General features: G+C 32.7%; 1 protein-coding gene across 5 annotated transcripts in view; it reads left to right on the top strand.

Annotated features, from left to right (window-relative positions):
- Positions 1–20,599, top strand: part of LOC124354417 — a 61,000-nt gene that overhangs the window by 7,675 nt on the left and 32,726 nt on the right. For all 5 annotated transcript variants that reach the window (XR_006921681.1, XM_046804854.1, XM_046804853.1 and 2 more), the window contains exon 3: positions 19,298–19,412. Coding sequence is in view for 4 of the 5 variants with exons in the window: in XM_046804854.1 (XP_046660810.1) it covers positions 19,298–19,412 (115 nt within the window). In the remaining variant the exon portion in view is untranslated. The remainder of the gene's footprint in view (positions 1–19,297; positions 19,413–20,599) is intronic.

Genomic DNA, 20,599 nt, shown 5'->3' with positions numbered 1-20,599 from the left:
AGCCACGAAAAACATATCTTATTTCAAAGCAATGTTGTGTAGTTTTCTAAAATTGACTGCTATTTTTAATAATCAAAGTTAATTATGTAAAATTGAAATATTACCTTACGTGTATTATTTGAAAGTGTTTACAGCTGTTGATATAGATTATTTAAGTTAATTATTCAAAATAATTAATCAGTATCGATTGATTATATCGATGGTTATGATTAAGTCATATCTTTTGCCAATGTCGATACAGTAGGACCTTGATATATCGAACCTCAAGAGGATTTACAAAACTTCGATATATCAAGAATTTCGATATAATGAGGTTCGATATATCAAGGCTGTTTGGGGCAGACTTCGATATATAGAGGTTTACAACTATTGTTGTATTATTCATTATATCAAGGTTAACTCTGACAGACTTCGATATATAGAGGTCCACACCCACTACAATAATACAGTACAATTAAGAATCGTACATTACTTTATCGGGAAATGTGAATAAGAAATTATAAAAAGTACACCATACATCAATTTAAATTTATTTATTTTTTAACTAAACGTATAGAGTAATATTATTACATAAATATGAATATGAAATACTGTAACGTCTTAAAAAGTTATGTTGTACAGTATAAATACACAAGTCTGAAATATGGTTCTACTGTACTGTATTTTAAATGTTTAAAATGCTACTGTAATGTAGGCTTACGTACATGTTATAAAGAGTTTACAAAACTAATTTACTGTTGTTAAAAAAATATGAAATTGTAGTTTGTCTACCTGTGAAAGTCAATTTTTCCAACGCGTCGTCTAAAATGGACAAAGACTGGATTATTTTGTCATCCATAGACGTCTTCTTTTGGAGGAAACTTCGCAACGTGTTGATGGCACACCGGGCATCGCGAAGGGTGGGGTCAGGCGTTTCGACTTCGTTGTCGTCATCATCCTCGCCGTCCTCGACTACACTGTCTTCTACACTCGTGTCCTTGGAAACGGATGCAATAATGTCTGCATCGCTTAATTGGCCGCAAGTAGCAAGCTCGTCATCGACAGCCACAAAGTCTTCGAAAGACAACCCTTCCAAAGTAAGGGCCTGAGTCACTTGTCTCCACAGTACAGGACTAGCAAGTTCACCGTTATCCGTTTCAACAATTGAACAGTCTTCTACAACAGTCTTCGTCAACTTGCTGTTTAAAGCCACTTTTTTTGAAGCAGTTCTTTATAGTATTTTCGGTAACATTGTTCCACGCCTTAGAAGCCATCCACATTGCATCAAGTATGCTTATTTTTGTAGGGTTCTTGTCCTCGAGGTCACGAAGGAAGAGGCGTACAACTTCCTTCCGGTAATGAACTTTAAAGTTCTTAATTATTCCTTGATCCAATTGCTGTAGCTTGGATGTGGTGTTTGGAGGTAAGAACTCGATTTTTACGTTTTTCATTTTTGGGATGTCACCGTGAGCAATAGCGTTGTCAATAAACAAGAGTATTTTTTTCTTCTTTTTCTTCATTTGTCTGTCCAAGTCCGTTAGCCATTTCTCAAAAACCCCTGAGTTCATCCATGACTTTTTGTTTGATGTGTAGTCCATTGTAAAGCTTTGAACCCCTTTGAAACACCTTGGATTTTTAGATTTTCCTATCATCAATGGTTTAAGCTTCACGGTGCCAATTTGATTTGTTCCAAGCAGAAATGTAACTCTTTGTTTACTATTCTTACCTCCGTGGTATTTACCTCCATTCTGTGCAAACATTGTCATCGACACTTGCACTTTCGCCTTTTTGAAAATCACTTCATTTCTTTTTTTAAAGTTTTGGAGCCAACCGTTGCTTGCTCGAAAGTCAGGTTTATTTAATTGCGCAGCAAACTGTGCTGCTTTTTCTTTTAAAATTGGGCCACTTACAGGAAGGTTTTTATCACGGCACTGTTTTAACCACTGATAAACACTTTCACCTACGTCCTTGAATTCGAGTCCTTTTATTCTCTTGCACGAAGTTCCTTGGCGTTCATATTTTTCTCTATTTTTCAATATGGTCGAGAGAGTATTCGCTGGTATACCAAACTCCTTTGCAATGTCACTTTTTTCTTATTCCTGGCGTCCACAGTCTCTATAAGTTTAACTTTATCTTGATAAGATAAAGTTTTCCGTTTTGCCATCGCACTTTAAACAAAACAGTGTCACAGTTGAAAATCTGCCACGCACAATAATTCACTAAGATAACCTCAACTCGCACTAATCGCAGTAACGTCCAAATTAAACTGAGGGTGGAGTGGTGATCCACCACGATGGTTGTTCGTTTGCACAACACGACAATACAGTACTAAAGTTCGTTTCGTTGATAAACTGAAACTTCGATATGTTGAGGTAATTATAAGAAAACTTCGATATATAGAGGTAAAAAATAGGCAAAATTATTGGCGAAAATTCGATATATTGAGGTTATTTACTTGAAATCTTCGATATGTAGAGGTAAAATTAGCATTGAAGTAAATGGGACATTCAAGGGGAATGACAAAACTTCGATTTATCGAGGAATTCGATATATTGAGGTTCGATATATCAAGGTCCTACTGTATAAAAAACCGGGTCCGCTTATCGTACCCTACCATCGCGTCTAAAATAGCCCTCCTATCAAAAGTCTACAACTGCGTCGAGATTATCAGGTCGCTTCATGTTGTTCCAGGGTTTCGAAGATTTTCATTTGGTGTGTTATTCGCTTTTTTCCGAATCCATTTTACAGCTTTGTTGGACACGTTCTAATACTGTACAGCCGTTGCGCAGTTGCTGTACTTAGCAATTGTAATAGGATAAAACAAATCAGTGCTTCTTTATCACAACACTCAATCACTCTTCTGATCACTTCTCTCTCATTACAATGTATTAGCACCAGTCTTTCCAGCAGTAGCCTTTAGTAAAGGAAACAATTACATTTGAACATGATAAAATCAACCACGTCAGTATAACAAACGCTCGTCTATTTTAAAACTGTCACTTTGAACAATGCGCTTGCTTACAGGCTTGCCACTGTCCTGCCATAAACAAAAATGCCCTCTTATATAAAAGTAAGTTTAATGCTTACACGTTTTAATGGTCTGAATATTTATTATATTTAGTTTAATTTTTATTGATGTATTGTTCACAAAGTAGTAAATAACGGGATACTAAGTCTTTGTTTTTCTCCAGTGTTATGATAGTTTAAATGTTATAGTGTGATAATATTTCTAAGAACATTAATATCTGCGCGTGTTACTGACGTGTCTTCAAAATCAGTATTCCATTAGTACGAGTATAGTTCTATTAGGTTGAAACTGGCCGTTATTAGACATATTTACGTTTTGAAACTTTACTTTACAAGTACAACTACTGTTATAAACGCCTACAATATTTGTGAGGTAAGATTCACGATAGTCTGGAACAGGCGTTGTTGAAATTGAAGTTATGTACTTACCTTAAACTAAACGTATTGATTATTGTTAATTGGCTATTTTCAAACATTTTCGCTCATTACGATTGAACGGAGCTGGAGTGATATGGAAGTCTAGAATGGACTTTACTGGACATTATGAGACTTTTTGAACTGTGCATTGTTAAATAAAATATTTGGCACACTTTACGTTTTCAACCTTTACATCATGAAACTCATTCTTTTTACAACATTATAAATAAATAGAACATGGACATTTTGAAACTGTACGATTTAAAATCACAAGACTACCAAACTGAAATAAAAGAAAACTATAATTTTGAACCTGGATAGTTAGAAACTTTCCTGTGTAATAACCGTATATTTAAATCAGACCTCTCTCATATGACTAAAAACAATTGTGTGAAAGTATTTAAAATTGTTCTTATAAGGTAAAAGATCAAGACTTTGACTTTTCAGAGATATAGATTTTAATAGATCTTGTATCCATGTGGGTATTGTGTGGCAGTATTTTGTGCGGTAAAGTTAATTCTTTCCTTTAAAGCATAAATAGCTCTATTATACTTCATCTTTTGTTCATGGTTTTAACCCTTTTTAATATTATAGTAATTACCTACTTTTATTAATTATATTTCAAATTGTTGAGTATTTTTATTGTTGCCAGAGTTTATTCAATAATATATTTAATAGTTTTCTGCACTATATTACATAATCGTTATTTACTTTGTCAGCCACTAGTCAACGAACATCCACATTTCGAGGGGCACAGATTTTAGCATTGGATGTAATATCTTTTAACTTTTCATAGACTGATACAATAATCAAAGACCAAGACTAGCGGACACCCGAATATAATCGTATATTGTCTCTTAGTGTAAAAGCGTTAAACTATAATTTGATCATTACAACTATTACAAGAACATCCTTACCATTATAACAGAATATCATTTTGATATGGCAACCCTGCATCAAAACACTATGCGTCATTGCGTCAGTTACAATTAGGCGGGAAGAGAGCGCGGAGCTACCTCTCTTTAGTTCATTTATTATTGTCGGCCGGCTGTCGTCTGCAGTCTGTGATAAGCACTACACCGTCAGTATTATTATCAGTGTGATCAGGATATTGTTTTCGTGTAAAATCTTTTACAGAGTTGAATAAAATGACGCGCAATCAATATTTCACTAAATACGACTATAACAATGTTACATTATCAAATATCACATCGAACCGTGGAGGAACTGTGCGATCCATTCGTTATGAATATCAGGTTGTAAGTAGGCTCTCAGAATTAAGTTACAGTATGTATAAACTCAAAAGTGTTTAATTTACTATAGTCTCTGTCCATTTATTCATACGAGTGTTAAGTATAAATATTAGGGTATCAAGAAGCAACTTCTATGATATGATGGCTTTATGCCAACTAAAATTTTGTTAAATCTTAGTGTATAGATTTGCAGTTTCATCAATTTAGAATAGGCTAATTGAGTAATGTAAAAATAAATTACGCCAACAATACCTTAAAACTATAGCTTTTCTGACCTATTTTTAAGGAAGATGCACTTTGATACCAGATGGAACTTAAGGAGGCATAACAATTAGAGACCTAAACTAAGTCCTTAGGATAATTTCTAAAATATATAATGTCTAGACCTGCAGATAGGTACATAACTCTAAACTCTCACACTAGGTCTTTATGTTTGAGATTACATAACCTACTCTGTGTATGCAGAAATCTAACTTTATCTAAAAATCATTCACATTTTATCTATTAACATCACATCTCAGGCTTATTGCTTGTTATATAGAAAAAATGTAGCTGTACTTGGCCCTATAATCCTTGTATCCCTTTATCATATTTTTTCTAGGTAGCCTGTATTTTAATTTTAGCAGTTCTAAAACTGACAATAAAAGCCAGTGTATCTTCTTTAGCACAGCTTTTCCAAAGAATTAGAATGTAAAAAGGGGTGGACTTTAATAAGCGGCCTATACTCGTTATTCAGTTGTTTTAACGAATTGTTCGTTGTTTTTATCTGAAGGCATTATTTGATATTATAAATTATTTAACTTAGAATATGATTTCACCTTATTACTTATAGCAGTTTTAATGTAAACAATAAAGTATAAGTTACAATAAACAGCAAGAAGTAACTAATATTTTGAGACTAGAAATGGCGATGAATATGAGGAGACTATGTGAGATATTTCTCACAAGTGACAAGTTTAAGTGGCTTCAAAATGTATGTTTGGCTCCTGGTAACTCATAGGAGAATTCTTTCCTCCATTTCACAAAAACTGTTACTAATTGCTATCAAGCTGGGCAAGTTATAAATATTGTCAAGTTTCTTTGATAATGAATGGTAGGTTAATGTGATGATTGGTAGGTTACGATAAGCATACCCGGTTTTTTATATCGAAATTGGCAAACGATATTATTTAATCCTAACCATCGATATAATCAATCGATACTAAGGAATTATTTTGAACAATTAACTTAAATAATCTATCAACAGCTGTAAACGCTTTCAAATAGTACACGTAAGGTAATATTTCAATTTTACATAAATAACATTTGATTATTACGAATGGCAGTCAATTTTAGAAAACTACACAACATTGCTTTGAAAGATGATAAGACGTGTTTTTCGTGGCTTCAACATGTAGCCTACGACTCGTACCGAAAAACCCATTATGTGAAATTTGTGGGAAAGACAACACTGTAACTGTAAGAGGAGCAAATATGGTCGTCTTCAGTTTTTCTAATTACGGTTTTAATAATTTGTTTCATCACTGTTAATTTTAAATTCACATTTTAATTTAAAACATATGTTTGTTATTGGAGACTATAGATACTTTTATATCGATTGATAGTCTAGGATTTGAGATGCGAATATTAGGTATTGATGATTACATTCTTCAATATAAAAACCTGGTCCGTTTATTGTACCCTACCCGTTGGTTTTGTTGTTTTGTACTGTTAGTGTTAAATTTATGTTTTTAAAATTGTAATAAACGAGATTCTTCTTATTAAGGTAATTTATTAAAACTCTTATTGTGTACGATATTTTCATATCGAAGTTGGATAATATATCGAACAATTCGAAAAAACAACAGAATAACTAGTGTAGGCCGCTTATTAAAGTCTCCCCGTAAAAAGTAAATGTAAGATATAAAAAATGTTTGGGCTGCAGCATAATAGGCGTCCAACACTCGAGTGATTGATAATATCGAATCATGAATTAGAACGATTTAAATGTTATTAGACATGTTTACCCTGTTTAAGTAATTGTATATAACTGTCAAAACTTAGTATAAAGAAAGTTGTGTAATTTATATAAACCTATGCTTCACTCACTATAATACAATCTTAGAAAGGTAACATAATTCAGTTTGACATTATTGTTCCAAAGTAAGGGTAGGTTACGATAAGCGAATCCGGTTTTTATATTGAAATTGGCAAACGATATTACTTAATCATAACCATCGATATAATCACTCGATACTAATTAATTATTTTGAACCAATAACTTAAATAATCTACATCAACAGCTGTAAACACTTTAAAATAATACTCGTAATATTTCAATTATTTATGAGTAACATTTTATTATTAAAAAATGACAGTCAATTTTAGAAAACTAAACGACATTGCTTTGAAAGATGATAAGACATGTTTTTCGTGACTTCAACATGTTGGACTCGTATCGAAAAACCCATTATGTGAAATTTGCGGGAAAGAAACAACTGTAACTGTGAGAGGAGTAAATATGGTCGTGTTCATTTTTTCCTGATTTTGGTTATAATAATTTGTTTGATCACTGTAAATATTAAATTCAATTTTAAATTCATTTTTAATTTAAAACATATGATTGTTATTGAGGACTATAGATACTTTTATATCGATTGATAGTCTAGTATTTGAGATGCGAATATTAGGTATTGATGATTACATTCTTCGATATAAGAAACCGGGTCCGCTTATCGTTACTCTAACCCAAAGTAATTGAAACAAAGTTAAATCATGTGTATGGTATCTGAATAATGGTCGCTCGAGACGGGAAATACTGTTGTTGGTAAATTCCTGTTACAAATTAATGTGTTAAATTATTAAGTTCCTTTAACCTGTTACCATGGTAGCATGTTAGTATAAAAAATGTAACCAACTCACTACAACGTAACATAGACTGATAAACTAATAAATTTATAAATGAGTTAATTTGACTATACAATACAATTTTTGAGTACTATGAAGTCCTTAGCTACTATTTATTATTAGGCTATACATACTATAAAAGTAAAAAGATAACCTTTACAAGCGCTTGCGTGGTCTGAGCTTGAATTTGGGTACTATCTAGAGATAAATATTTTTCTTGTTTTGCCAGTAGTGCAGGGCAGATGTCACGTTAGCCCACATTAATGGCCAGGGGCATTTCTGATCAGTACTCTCCTGACCTCAGATCATGTTCGAGATCGTTAAACTTCTCTGACATCACATCACTTTGTAAGATGTAAGCTATAACATGATCTAATATCGGGAAAGTACCAATCGGAAATGCTTCTACCCATCAGTGAGGGCTTCAGTGGCGCCTAGGAAAAACTTCCCTCGAGATAGGCCTAGTACCCAAATTCACGTAAGCGCTTTTAAAGGTTATGATTAACTTTGGTACTTCTAGTAAAATATTTACGATAACTCAAAATTATTAATCTAAACCTACTTATATCGCATAATAACATTGCATAGTGTGGTAATATTTCCATTCCTAGCCTCATTACTTGCACAAAATGCTTACTTACCTTCGATGAACAAGGGGATGGAGAGAGTGTTATAGTTTTGGATGTGAGATTACTTATGAGGGACAATAGGGATATTAGCAGGATAGGATTACCAACACTGCGTTTTCAGTTAAATTGGTGGGCAGAGTAATATAAGTGGACCCGGCTTTTATATTGCTTAGTATATCATCGATACTTCATATATCAAATAACAGAACTATTAATCGATATCAACAACGCATCTAAAAAATTCATAAGTTTAAAATTAAAACAATGAATTCAGTATAACATAATGACATACTTCTTAAATAATAAAGAAACCATGTCAACCAAACATATTGAGACCAAGATAAACACAGTTTATCGTTTTAAATACTAGTTTGGTTAATTTTCTAAAATTAATTATCAGTTTTATTTAGACGGAGTTATATCCCAAATGTAATGTTTACATTCTGAAAATGTATTTATGTTGCTAAATATGATTTAAGTCAATTATTTTAATTAATTAATCCATATGGGTTGGTGTAATTATGCAATATAGTTTGTTAATAACTACAAAAACTCCCGGGGTGTGCTTATCGTACTCTAACTAAATTGACTCTGGTAACATTGATCAAGTTACCAGCCTTTGACTACATATACTACCACTTTCCCTTCGTCAAATTAAAGAAGTATGGGTTTTCCTATGGTTGTTTTAACTGGATGAAGTCTTACCTCACTGGACGTCAGCAATGTGCGAAGGATGGAGATGAAATGTCTGACTGGAAAACTTACGAGGGGAGTTCTGTAGGGCTCTGTCGTAGTCCCCCTTCTATTATCATTTTACATAAACGATATTTGCTTCAATTGTAAAACATTCAAATATTCATGTTTACGCCAATTATTTACAAATAAAACCAACCAACCGGTTTTTGTTATTTTTTTTTTTTTATTTGCTCACTGTTTACTGAACGAACTTTTATGTCACTGCTCAACTTGGATATGGAAGTGATTAACTTTTTGACTAAACAACATAGAGTAAAACTAAATGAAAATAAGATGCAAGTAATCATAATAGGTTAGTCAAGACTGATTTAACGCATTAACCTTGATATTGTACGGAAACTAAAACTTAACAGTTGTGGATTAAATTACCAAATTAAACAGAAGAATCTCGAATTGACTATGGATACAAGTGGGTTGACCATTTTACGATAATATGCAACAAAGTCTTTGCTGGCATCCTTTGTTTAAAAAAGTTTGCTTTGTATTTGCCATTCAATGTTAAGGTGATGTTGGTTACTTAAGACACTCATATGTCTACACTTTAACTACTGTGATGTCGTGATCAGTGATTTGACTGCTGAGCACAAGGTGTAGCATTATCAGAATTACTGTATTAAATTTATTTTAAATCTCAGATTTCATGAGCACTTTTCACAATTTTGTCTGTAGTTCATGAAACTTCAAGAGCTAAGTTACACCAATGCCATATTCTTTCTATTCTACATTCAATGTTTGAAACTAAAACTCCTTATCTGTCCTATCACTTTGGTTTTATCTATGATTTTAATGAACGGCCTATAAGATTAACAATTTTTAATAGGTCGTTTACTGTTCAAGCTTGTTGCCTTTGGAATACTCTCCCTGATGATAGTAGAAGTATTGAGGGTTGTGTATGCTCTGGGGCGAGGGTCAGGGACTGGCTACTGTGGGGATCATGGGCAGTGGTGCTTACGATATATGTGAACTCAGACAGTGTATTAGATCTGTTGAATGTGATATTATTGTATTTTTATTTTCTATATTACATTTTTGTACTTTTTACGTTATATTTCGTTATGTTCATCAGTTATTTTATCTAAATTAAGCAATTTTGTTTCCATTTTATTATAATATGTTAAAATTTAACATTTTATTATGTGCTAAAATAAATGTCAGTACTAACATATATTTACACATAATGTCACCACTTGTATATTAATTAAGCACATTCAAGTAATGTTTGATATAAAATTTTACAATAGCAACGCTATTGAAAAGTGTAATATACTCTAGGTTGTGTAACATCTTTCAATGATGTAGCATTTGGTGATTGTTGTAAATTTATTCTCTATGTATTATAAGAATATGTTAATCAGCTCAGTCTTTAGTCGTAGTCTTTGTATGTGTTAGTCCCGATTACGTTTAAATTTCACTAAACTATAATACCTATAATACACAACTATAATACATACATAATACAACTATAATACACAAGACCTAAAGTTTACTAGCCAACGGCTAAGCTGATTTTCTTGTGGTCTTGAGTAACTTATTTGAGGATTAATATTAATATTACCCATCATGGTCAAACTAGCCTACCCAGAATCTCCAATCTAAATGTAGGCTAACCTAAGCTACTTGTGATCCTTACCCCTTAACGGTTTTCTGGTAGTCTACCAATCATGTTGGTTTGCTGATTTTTTGTTGTTTTTTCATAAACAGGTTTGTAGAGTTAAGATATATATATTTTTTACCAAAAAGTTATTTACGGTATCTTTTTACAAAGTTTTATTTTTAAATATTATCGTCTGTCATTTTTACTATTTGTGTTCATGTCATCAATGGCAAATGAAGCCAATCGTCTATTTGTACATTGGATATTTCCATGGTACAATAAACACTAGAAATAAAACCATAAAATACTCCAGGACTGTTGACAAGTAACAACAAGTTCGCTGTCTGCACTGGGTGGCTACAGCGAACTCACCAAATTCAAATTGAAATTCAAAACAATCTTTATGTACCATTTGCACATTACATTACAAGAATAAATATACAAAATATAAACGGTGTCAATAGTATGAGCTTAGATTTAAGAACCAAATACATATGTTAATTTGCTAAAACAGTATGTATATAAACAAAAGTATAATTAATATTTAACCAATAATCTATAGGTTATTCCACACTGCTTTCAAAAAACTCATTAAATGAGTATAATGTTTTGTCAACAAGATATTCTTTTAATTTTAATCTGAACAATTTGACATTAGGAATGCTTTTGATATTTTCGGGGATACTATTGTAAAACTTTACTCCAGCAACTAATGGGTTTTTTCTCTTAAATTCTAATTTTAATTTTGGTACTGTCAACTGGTTTCGATTTCTAGTCAAGTAGCCTTGTGATGATCCCAATACAGGAAGTCTATCCCTAGCATTCCTAACAGCCACCACAGTGTCTAATATGTACAAGCCATACACAGTAAGAATACCTAGAGTTTGAAAATGTTGCTTTGCCGATTCACAATCCTCCAGATTAATCATTATACGAATGGCTTGTTTCTGAATGTGAAGAATACTTTGTAAATTTTGATCACTTGTTGCACCACACAACACAATACCAAAAGATATATGGGAGTGTATATGGGCAAAATAAACCAATTTTAAATCATCCAACCCACAGAATTTTGATATGCTCCTTAAAGCATACAACCCAGAAGATAATTTATTTAGAAATGCATGTGTATGCTCATTCCAAGTTAAGTTTTTGTCTAAAACCATTCCTAAAAATTTAGTACAGACTGTCTAATTGATTAAGTTTTACTTGTCCAATTTCGATCTTTGGACTGTCTACACATTTATTTTGGCGAGTACTGAATAAGACAAAATTTGTCTTTTCAAGATTAAGTAACAAATTTTTGTTGGAGAAATAGTTTCTGACTGAGATCAAATCACTTTGTGCTTGATCTTCAATAACCTGCAAAGATTTGTTTGATATAATGAGATTAGAATCATCAGCATACAAGCACATTTTAGTTCCCGAATTTTTTACAGTCTGCGGTAAGCCGTTAAGGTAGCTTAAGAATAAGATTGGCCCAAGAATAGATCCTTGAGGCACACCATGTAATATATATTTTTTAACTTGGAATTAATACATATCATTTGATTAAATTTATTTTTAAATGATGTTTCGACATATTGTTTTCTATCTTTAAGGTAGGATTGTAGCCAATTTAGTGGCATTCCAATAATACCCAAGTCCCTGAGGGTGCTTATTAGGTTGTTATGTGAAACACTATCAAAAGCCTTGCACACATCCATAAATATTCCCGCAGCATAGTCACCTCTATCAACTGCATCTGTAATTGACTCAATAAAGTCAATGCCAGCAGTTGTGACCGATTTACCTGGCCTGAATCCATGCTGTTCGCTGTCAAACAACTCATTGATTTCAAGAAACTCCATCAATCTCATATATTTTAGAAAAACTCGGCAGAATAGCCAAGGGCCTGTAGTTATTAGGATCTGTGGTGTTCCCTTTCTTAAACACAGTTTTAACCTTAGAGATTTTTAACTTATCAGGGAATATGCCGCTTATAAAGGATGAGTTAATCAGATGGGTGAGTGGCTTAATCAGAAATTTTTTTGCATGTTTAATAATTGGCATTGGAACCTCATAGAAACCAGCCGAGTATTTATTTTTAAAAGACATAACAATTTTTTCAATTTCTAATTCAGTTATTGGTTTGACTCGAAATTTCTGGAGGGTAGGTCTAACATTTTGATTATTATTTTTACCATGATTGATATTGGATACAAAATTTGAATTACTGACAATATTTGGAATTACATATTCATCTACTATATTTATAAAGTGCTCATTAAATATATTGCAGATTGTTCTTGGATCACTCTCTTCCTTACCATTAATAGATAACTTAATTTCATTATTTTTTTTTTACAAGTGGTTTTATTTCATTATTAATAATTTTCCAAACAGCTTTGCAGGGGTTGTCAGACTTTGTTATTGTACTAATTACATATTTACTTTTAGTGTCAATGATATTTTTATAATACAGCTTTTTCTGTTCCTTTAACATATCCTTTAGATTAATATCTTTTGTGACCCTTAAAGTTTGGCTTAAACAAATTAAGTCCTCTTTATATTTTCTTAAATCCTCACTTATCCAATTAATCCTGCTACAATTCCTTATTCTAGTTTTTAACTTTTGGGAAACATGAGTTAAAATAGTACATAAAAATGTCGTAAAAAGTATTATACTTCTTATCAACTGGTGCCTGATAAAGATTTAACCATGTCTCAGATGCTAAATTTTTTAGGAATATTTTGTTATTTTTATCTGAAAACTGTCTATTTAATTGAGTAAAATAATTTTTATTATTGCTTTGATTTTGATATGAGATTTCTAAAAGTTGGGCATCATGATCTGAAAGCTCGGTGACAAGGCCAGAGATTGACAGTTGGTGCTTTGGTATATATTAGTAAAAATATGGTCAAAGAGCTTTCACAATCAAATGCAACCCTTGTGGCAAAATTAACCATAGAAAACATATATTATGTTGAGTTAACACATTACTAAACATATCTGAAGCCCTAGATTTTTTCAAACAGTCAATATTTATGTCCCCTGCACACACTATGTATTTAAATTTTTTACTTAAAATAACCAAAACTACACTAAGTTTGTACAAAAATACATTATCATAAGTTAAGCCAGGTGTTCTATACAAACCAACTATAACTACAGATAATCCATATATTTTACATTGATCCAAACAGCATTCAAATTCTTTATCAGTCACCAATTCATTAATTTCAGGAACTTCAATCTTTTTTAGATTAAAATTTGTTTGACACATAATTAAGACTCCACCACCTCTAAATTGCTTTCTACAGTACCAAGATTTAACACAGTAGTCATTTATTTTTGTATTATTTATATCTAATGGTTGAAGGTTATGCTCTGAAAGAATTAAAATGTCTGGTTTTATTTCATCTAATACAATTTCTAATGATGGTTTTCGAGACAAAAAGTTTTGAATATTTTGGTGCATTATGAAAAGACTATTTTTTTATTTAAATGAAGGTTTTATCTTGGTGGAGGAGTCATTCAGATTTTTAGATACATTTAATTTAGAGGTGGGAATATGTTCAGATTGTCTAAAAAACTTTGACTGCTTCTCTGGATGTTGACTTGGTGAGGCGAGTGAGGCTGGCTCGTCAAGGATGTAAGTGCTACTGTGTCTGGTTGGTTCACAAGACCTCCCCTCCTGATTTCATCCCTCAGCTTGCTGATAAATGCAGAATAAGAAAGTCCAAGATGCAATGGTCTTTGAGCTCCTGGTTGTTCTTTAGTGATTACCAAAACAGCAGCACCAGTGGTCCTATGAAAAAGATTGATGTTTTTGGCAAAATGGTCGAGCTAGACATGATCCCGGACACAACCTATCGGTGAGCATACCAATGTGCTGAACTTCCTCTTCTTGAATTCCAGTGTCAGGTCAAGAAATGCCCGGTCATAGTCCTTCTTCTTAGGCTTACCGTAATAGTGATCTTTGGTTATCAGGCTGTATATTGCTGCTGCTTGAGGATCACTTCTCTGGCACGCCAGAAACTCAGTTATGCAATCCGTCCTCTGAGGCTTGCCGAACTGTTTTGCAAACGTAACTGCCACTCCAGCTGTCATCCTTCTTGGATGATCGAAATCACCCGAGATCGAATGGGCGAAGGCAATGGAATCATTACTTTTCAAGTCCTCAATCACCTGCCACATGTCCGCATCCAGAACTTTTATTTCTTTCCCAGAACCAATAACATCACTGGGTTCACTTGGGCTGTTGACTTCCAACTCACTCCTGGACAAGGTATCAACCATATCTTCTTCAATAAGGTTGATACAATTTTTAGGATGGCTTATAAGGTTCAATAGTTGTTTGTTACAATCTTCAGGATTGGAGTTGATATTCATACTCTTTTTTAAGTTTCCTGAAGTGACAGTAGACTTCCATTTGGAAAGAGCGTTTAATATTAAATATGCCAATTTAGATTTTCCCCTTTTGTTTAAATGGAGGCCTTGAGTAGTATAGTGAAACCTCCTGAAATCACTTAAGTCAATCAGAAAGACATTGTTTAACCTATTTGTTAACTCAGTAATGTAGTTATTAACGAGTCTTAAGTCTTGATCATCAACAATCCTGAAATCTTCGTCAAATCTTTTTGGAATCGAAGTGATAAAAACAGGCTTAGTCTTGCTGAGAAGCAGTAATTGGTTTTCCAGATTAGAGTAAATATCTTGAAAATCACCATTCAGACTATCATTACTTCCTCCTTGGAGAATCACTGGGCTATCATCACTCAGTGAAGCAGAGTCAATCACTTGAGTCAAAGTGGTGTTAGCTCGTACAAGCCCAAAGCATTTCACTCTACCATTGCTCAGCTCCTCCAATCTTGAAGATAAAAGTGAACCCTGACTATCTGAACAAAGGTTCACTTCCATTCCAAACTGAAGTTTAATTTTCCTATCTTTCACACCATTTTTAGTTTTAACCAGAATAGATTTGTCTGTACTTATTCTCTTGGTAAGGTTGTTAGCAGAAAGATTGTTTATAGGCAATCTATTTTCCTTTTCATAAATTTCTGAGTGTCCGTCCAAAACATCATACCTATTTGCTGTATCAACCCCCGAGAGGGCCTTACACTCCTTCCTGGAATGCTGGTGGTTAAAATATTTCAGTCTATGTTTCCCTTTCACCAATGACCACTCTTGGTTGTTAGAAGTGGCACTGCATGTTTCATCATTATCATATTGTAATGTTGTGTTTTCAATAGCTGGTGCCCGTTCTTTGGAAATCACATGGGGCTCATAAATTTGTTACCTGGGATTGATTTGTTTTGAGGTCTCCTTTTCCATTCAAAATACAAAAAATCAATTCCTTTGCAATATTTTCCCTCAACTTCTTGTATTGTAGATTTTATGTTAAGTAGGTCACAATAGAATGTTTCTGGATTATATCAGACTCATTTATCTCAAAAGAATCAAAACATCCTTTAAAGTCAAAAGTCCCATTACCCTCCTGAGCCCATATTATTTTTATCAACCAATCCACAAAGAAAAGCATGTAGACGCCGCACTCAATGCCATCTCTTTGTTGTGGGCACTTTACTTCAATGAAACAACATGGCCCTGATGAACACATGTGAGACTCCATCTTTGTGAATATATCTTTGGCATGGTTAAGATTGTAATTTTTCATTGAATCAAAGTAATAAAATGTTTTTTTCTGTTTTGGCATACAACATTAAGCTCCAATGTGAACCACTGACTTCCATTGCTCCCTTAGAATCATTAATTGGTATGAATACATAGGCCTTACTAATCATCTCCTGTTCCAATAAACCATCAATATTTTCTGCACACTTAATAGCTTGACTAATACATGGGTTCATAAAATAGACATCTTCCATCATAATACTTTGAAGAAGGAAATCAAAATACAATGAAATTACATCGTCCTGGATCCATTCATTTGCCAACAATGTAGTACTTAAATTCAAATTATTTTCCTGAGCATTTACAATACCATCTAAGTTTTTAATGTTCATATTACTCTGGTGCTGTTCAAATTGTGCTATTTGTAGTTTTAGGGTGTTTTCAAGAGACTTAAAGTCATTTACCTGACTTGTGAACTTTAATTTTTCATTCTCTATACTTGGTTTTAGTTGACTAATTCTGCTATTAAGTAAACTAATTTTCTTGATTTAGTTGGTTTAGTTCATTGTTTAAAAAAGTTGTATTAGCATTGAGCTCCTCAATTACCTTGTTTTGAATTTTAGCGTCTTCAATATAAATAGATAAGTCTTGAGTCAATGTCTTTAAAGTGTCTTTGTGTTTTTGTACATCCATTTCCACATCCGCTTCCATTTATACAGACAACTCAAGCTCCTCCAACCGAAGTGATTTTTCTTTTTTTAAAGCTTTCTCAATTTGAGTACATTTACTTTCTAACTCCTCAATCTGGGCTTTCAGTAAATTATTTGTTATTACTATTTCATTATATTCATCAAGAATATTTGTAGTTACTTGCAGAATTTCTCAGTGTAATCATCAGATCCATGCAAGATGCAACCACTCATGTCAGAGGACATTGGAAGTGCTGGCATCTAGTACAGCATGTTAGAACTACTTGTGCGACTCCTGGTTGTCATATAAATGGTTCTTGTGCAATATTATAGCAGACAATAGAATAAAACAGGAACAATATAACAATGTTAGCACACTTTTACATAATCGCTATGAACTTAATATTTCATCAAATCTGTGAAGGGATTAATTAACTTGAGGGCTAACCTAACTCTCACTTGGTTTAAACCCAAACTCATCCGGAGTATACAAGTTTGATTTTGTAATCTCGTTTTCAAATGTTAGATACAGAACAATATGGATTTAGAAAAAACAAATCAACAGTCGATGCGGTATCAAACATTGTGGAATTCGTTGTTGATGTGTTGGAGAAAAGACAATATATGCTCAGCATATTTCTTGTCCTCTCTAAAGCCTTTGTCTGTGTGCACCATGTGACACTCTTTCACCAGTTAGAGGAATTCAGCATTCGAGGTCTGTCGCATAAATGGATCTAGTCATATTTTAGAGACAGGGTTCAGTGTGTACAGATCGAGGAGGTCTTGTCTGGAAAAATGCATGTAACCCAAGGTGTCCCCCAGACAATTCTTGGCTCAATTCTTTTTAATCTCTATGTCAACGGACTGATGTCATCTATACAGCATGGTAAAGTGATTCAGTACACTAATGGCAGAACTATTTGTGTAAAGAACAAATCAGCGGCTGAATTAGAAATCATTTATTGATTTAAATCCAACATTTCAATAAAATGAGTTTGCAAGCAAATAGTTCAAAATCAAAATTCATACAATTTTTCCTTCTACAATGTAATGAACAAAACAAAATGAATGTGATGGTGGATGACACAGACAGCATTACCTCTAGAGTTAACTCAGGCATTTACGCCCTGCGTAACCTAGCACATTCTGCTTCATAGAGGACATAAGAACAGCTTATTTTGGCTTCATTCATACTCATCTGGAGTATGGCATAAGACTTTGGGATAGCTGTTCTAAATACAAGCTGGAAAGGATATTTAAACTTCAAAAAAGAGCTGTCCGAACTATATTGAAATTAAAATCTAATCTTGTAGAGAAGCATTTAGGGAGCTTAGGGTATTGACTTTACCCTGTCTTTATATTTTTGAAGTTGCCTTGTACTGTAGGTCAAAATGCGCTTTGACTTTAGACAGATTCCTATGAAACTGGAGGCAGGGACAACTAAAGAACTCAACATAGAACAGTTAGGTATCATGTATAAATCCTTCAATACCTTAGCAACCAAGCATTATAGTGTCTTATTATTATTAGGCATTCTCTACACACTATTACTGTACTCTTTCATTATTAGTGAACGTTTTATATTATTGTTTACTAAATAATCCTGCACAATATTTATTTACTTGTACATGCTAATGGCTATATGTTAAAAGGCCATTTAATGAGTGGAAGCTTTTGTGATCGTAGGCAAGTTAAAAAAGAGCAAAAAAAATGTTCCATGATCTCAAAGTGTTCAATGGATTATACAACTGCAGAATCCCAAAAAAATTGTTTCAATAAATTAAATTTGAATTAAATCAAATGTTATAAGAAAATGTATAATATTTTATATAAAATTAGGTATTATAGTTTTAATATATTTAATAATAATAATATATTTTTGTATTTATTTGTGCCAATTACAAATTAACAAATCTTACAATAAATTAGACAAGTGGTGAGTTGCTATTTACAAAGAGGTCTAATTTTTATTTTCTGGTAAGCTTTTTTTGTTTTTCAGTATTGAATGTTTAATAAACAGGCCTAATTTACTTTTCTCCTGAGTTATGACAGTGGAATTACTGTAATATTATGCTATGTGTTTTACTTTTCTGTACTGAAATATTGAGTTTTCTAGTTTAATTTTCCAATATAAAATATTTCAGAGTATGTGTTTTCTATTACAAACAAACTATTGCATGATAAATAGTTATAACTATTATATATTTTGATATTTTGAGTTTTTTCAACAACATTAAGTTTGTTGATGTTATCAAATTAAAAGCTAGTTAATTAAAATTACCTCACAAAAATATCAGACTGTGTACCTTGGCCCATATTTCACATTTCTAGCTTTTTAATTACTCTCTAGCCTATGTTTGTTTTAAAATGTCAGTTGTATTTTCTCAGGATTTTAAATTTTCATAGAAGTAGTTTATTTCAGGTTCATGATTTTGAATCAACATTTTCAGATGCAGTCACTGTCAATATTTCCTGCGATTGATGAATTAAACATTACCATCCCCGATAGTATGTCAATGGGAGCAGCAGATTCAGACTCTGGTTTAGGAAGCGCTTCGAGCACTGGTAAGGTTTAACTGTAGAGATTGCAGTAATCACATATGACTTTGACTTTAGCTGATGTATTGTAAGAAAGAGTGCCTGTTTGTTAGACCTACTCTTTAATACTTGTTTTATATAATAAAGAGAAAATATCACACTATTCCTTTGTAGTTAATTGGATATAGTGTTCAGTTATTCTGACCAACTGTTTAGTTAGCCTTCAAAGATGTAATTAAAAAAAAAAGAACACAAAAGGATTGTAGATAAAATAAATTGCACAGAATAATAATTAAAAAAAACAAGTTAAGTTTGTACAAATGGCATCAATAACACAGCCATCTGTCTTTGGTAATGTTTGTAACTAACCAGTTTTCTGCTGCTAAGGTAGTCAATTCAGTTGTTTGCAAAATGCTGAGTTCAGTTGTTTGCAAAATGCTGAGTTAATCCACTGTGACTTGTTTCCCCTCTATTAATTATTGTGATAAACACTGTAGCTTAATGTATTGCGCTGAGTGAAAGTATTAATTTTCTCACCTCATGCTATTTAACTTGCTGATGTTTTTGTTAAAAAGGAAATAAGTTATATAAACAAGATTCCTATTGTATATTTTGGGCCGTTTCACTTAACTTATATTATAACACATAATCACCAACAGTTGATAAATCGGACATTGACACACAACATGATGAACAATAAAGTATGTTTAATACTAATTGTTTAAGGATAACAGTATTTTGGACATTAGCCATCATTAAATGTTCCAAGAATTGAACACTAAGTTTCGAGGATTGGAATCTATCCTCTTTTTCTGCACAATATGTCCAAAACTAATTGAGGTATGGATGAAATTTTGCATGAAGCTTCATTTCGATAGAGGCAACACCAAGTTTAATAATGGTACATGTTCCTCCAAAGTAATTGCTTACCTTTCCTCAGAATATCTCAAAAATGGATTGAGTTATAGACTTTAAATTTTGCATATTATGCTACCACTTAGTGCCTAGCAAAATTCTTATTCTGTCTCTTGTATATAATTCTGTGAACAGATACAACCCTCAGGGAGAAAATAAATTATACCAGCCTACTCAGTGATAAGGTTCAATGACACTCAGTCAATCCCATGGATAAATCGTCATAATCCATTGGATATTCCTGTAACTGATATTAAGTTCCTCTATTACTTTAAAAATAGTTGTGTGCTCCTCAATGT

Source organism: Homalodisca vitripennis, chromosome 2 (assembly GCF_021130785.1).
Source record: "Homalodisca vitripennis isolate AUS2020 chromosome 2, UT_GWSS_2.1, whole genome shotgun sequence".
NCBI classification, from domain to species: domain Eukaryota; kingdom Metazoa; phylum Arthropoda; class Insecta; order Hemiptera; family Cicadellidae; genus Homalodisca; species Homalodisca vitripennis.
The sequence above is the reverse complement of the archived record's forward strand: the minus strand, read 5'-3'. Positions and strand labels throughout refer to the sequence as shown.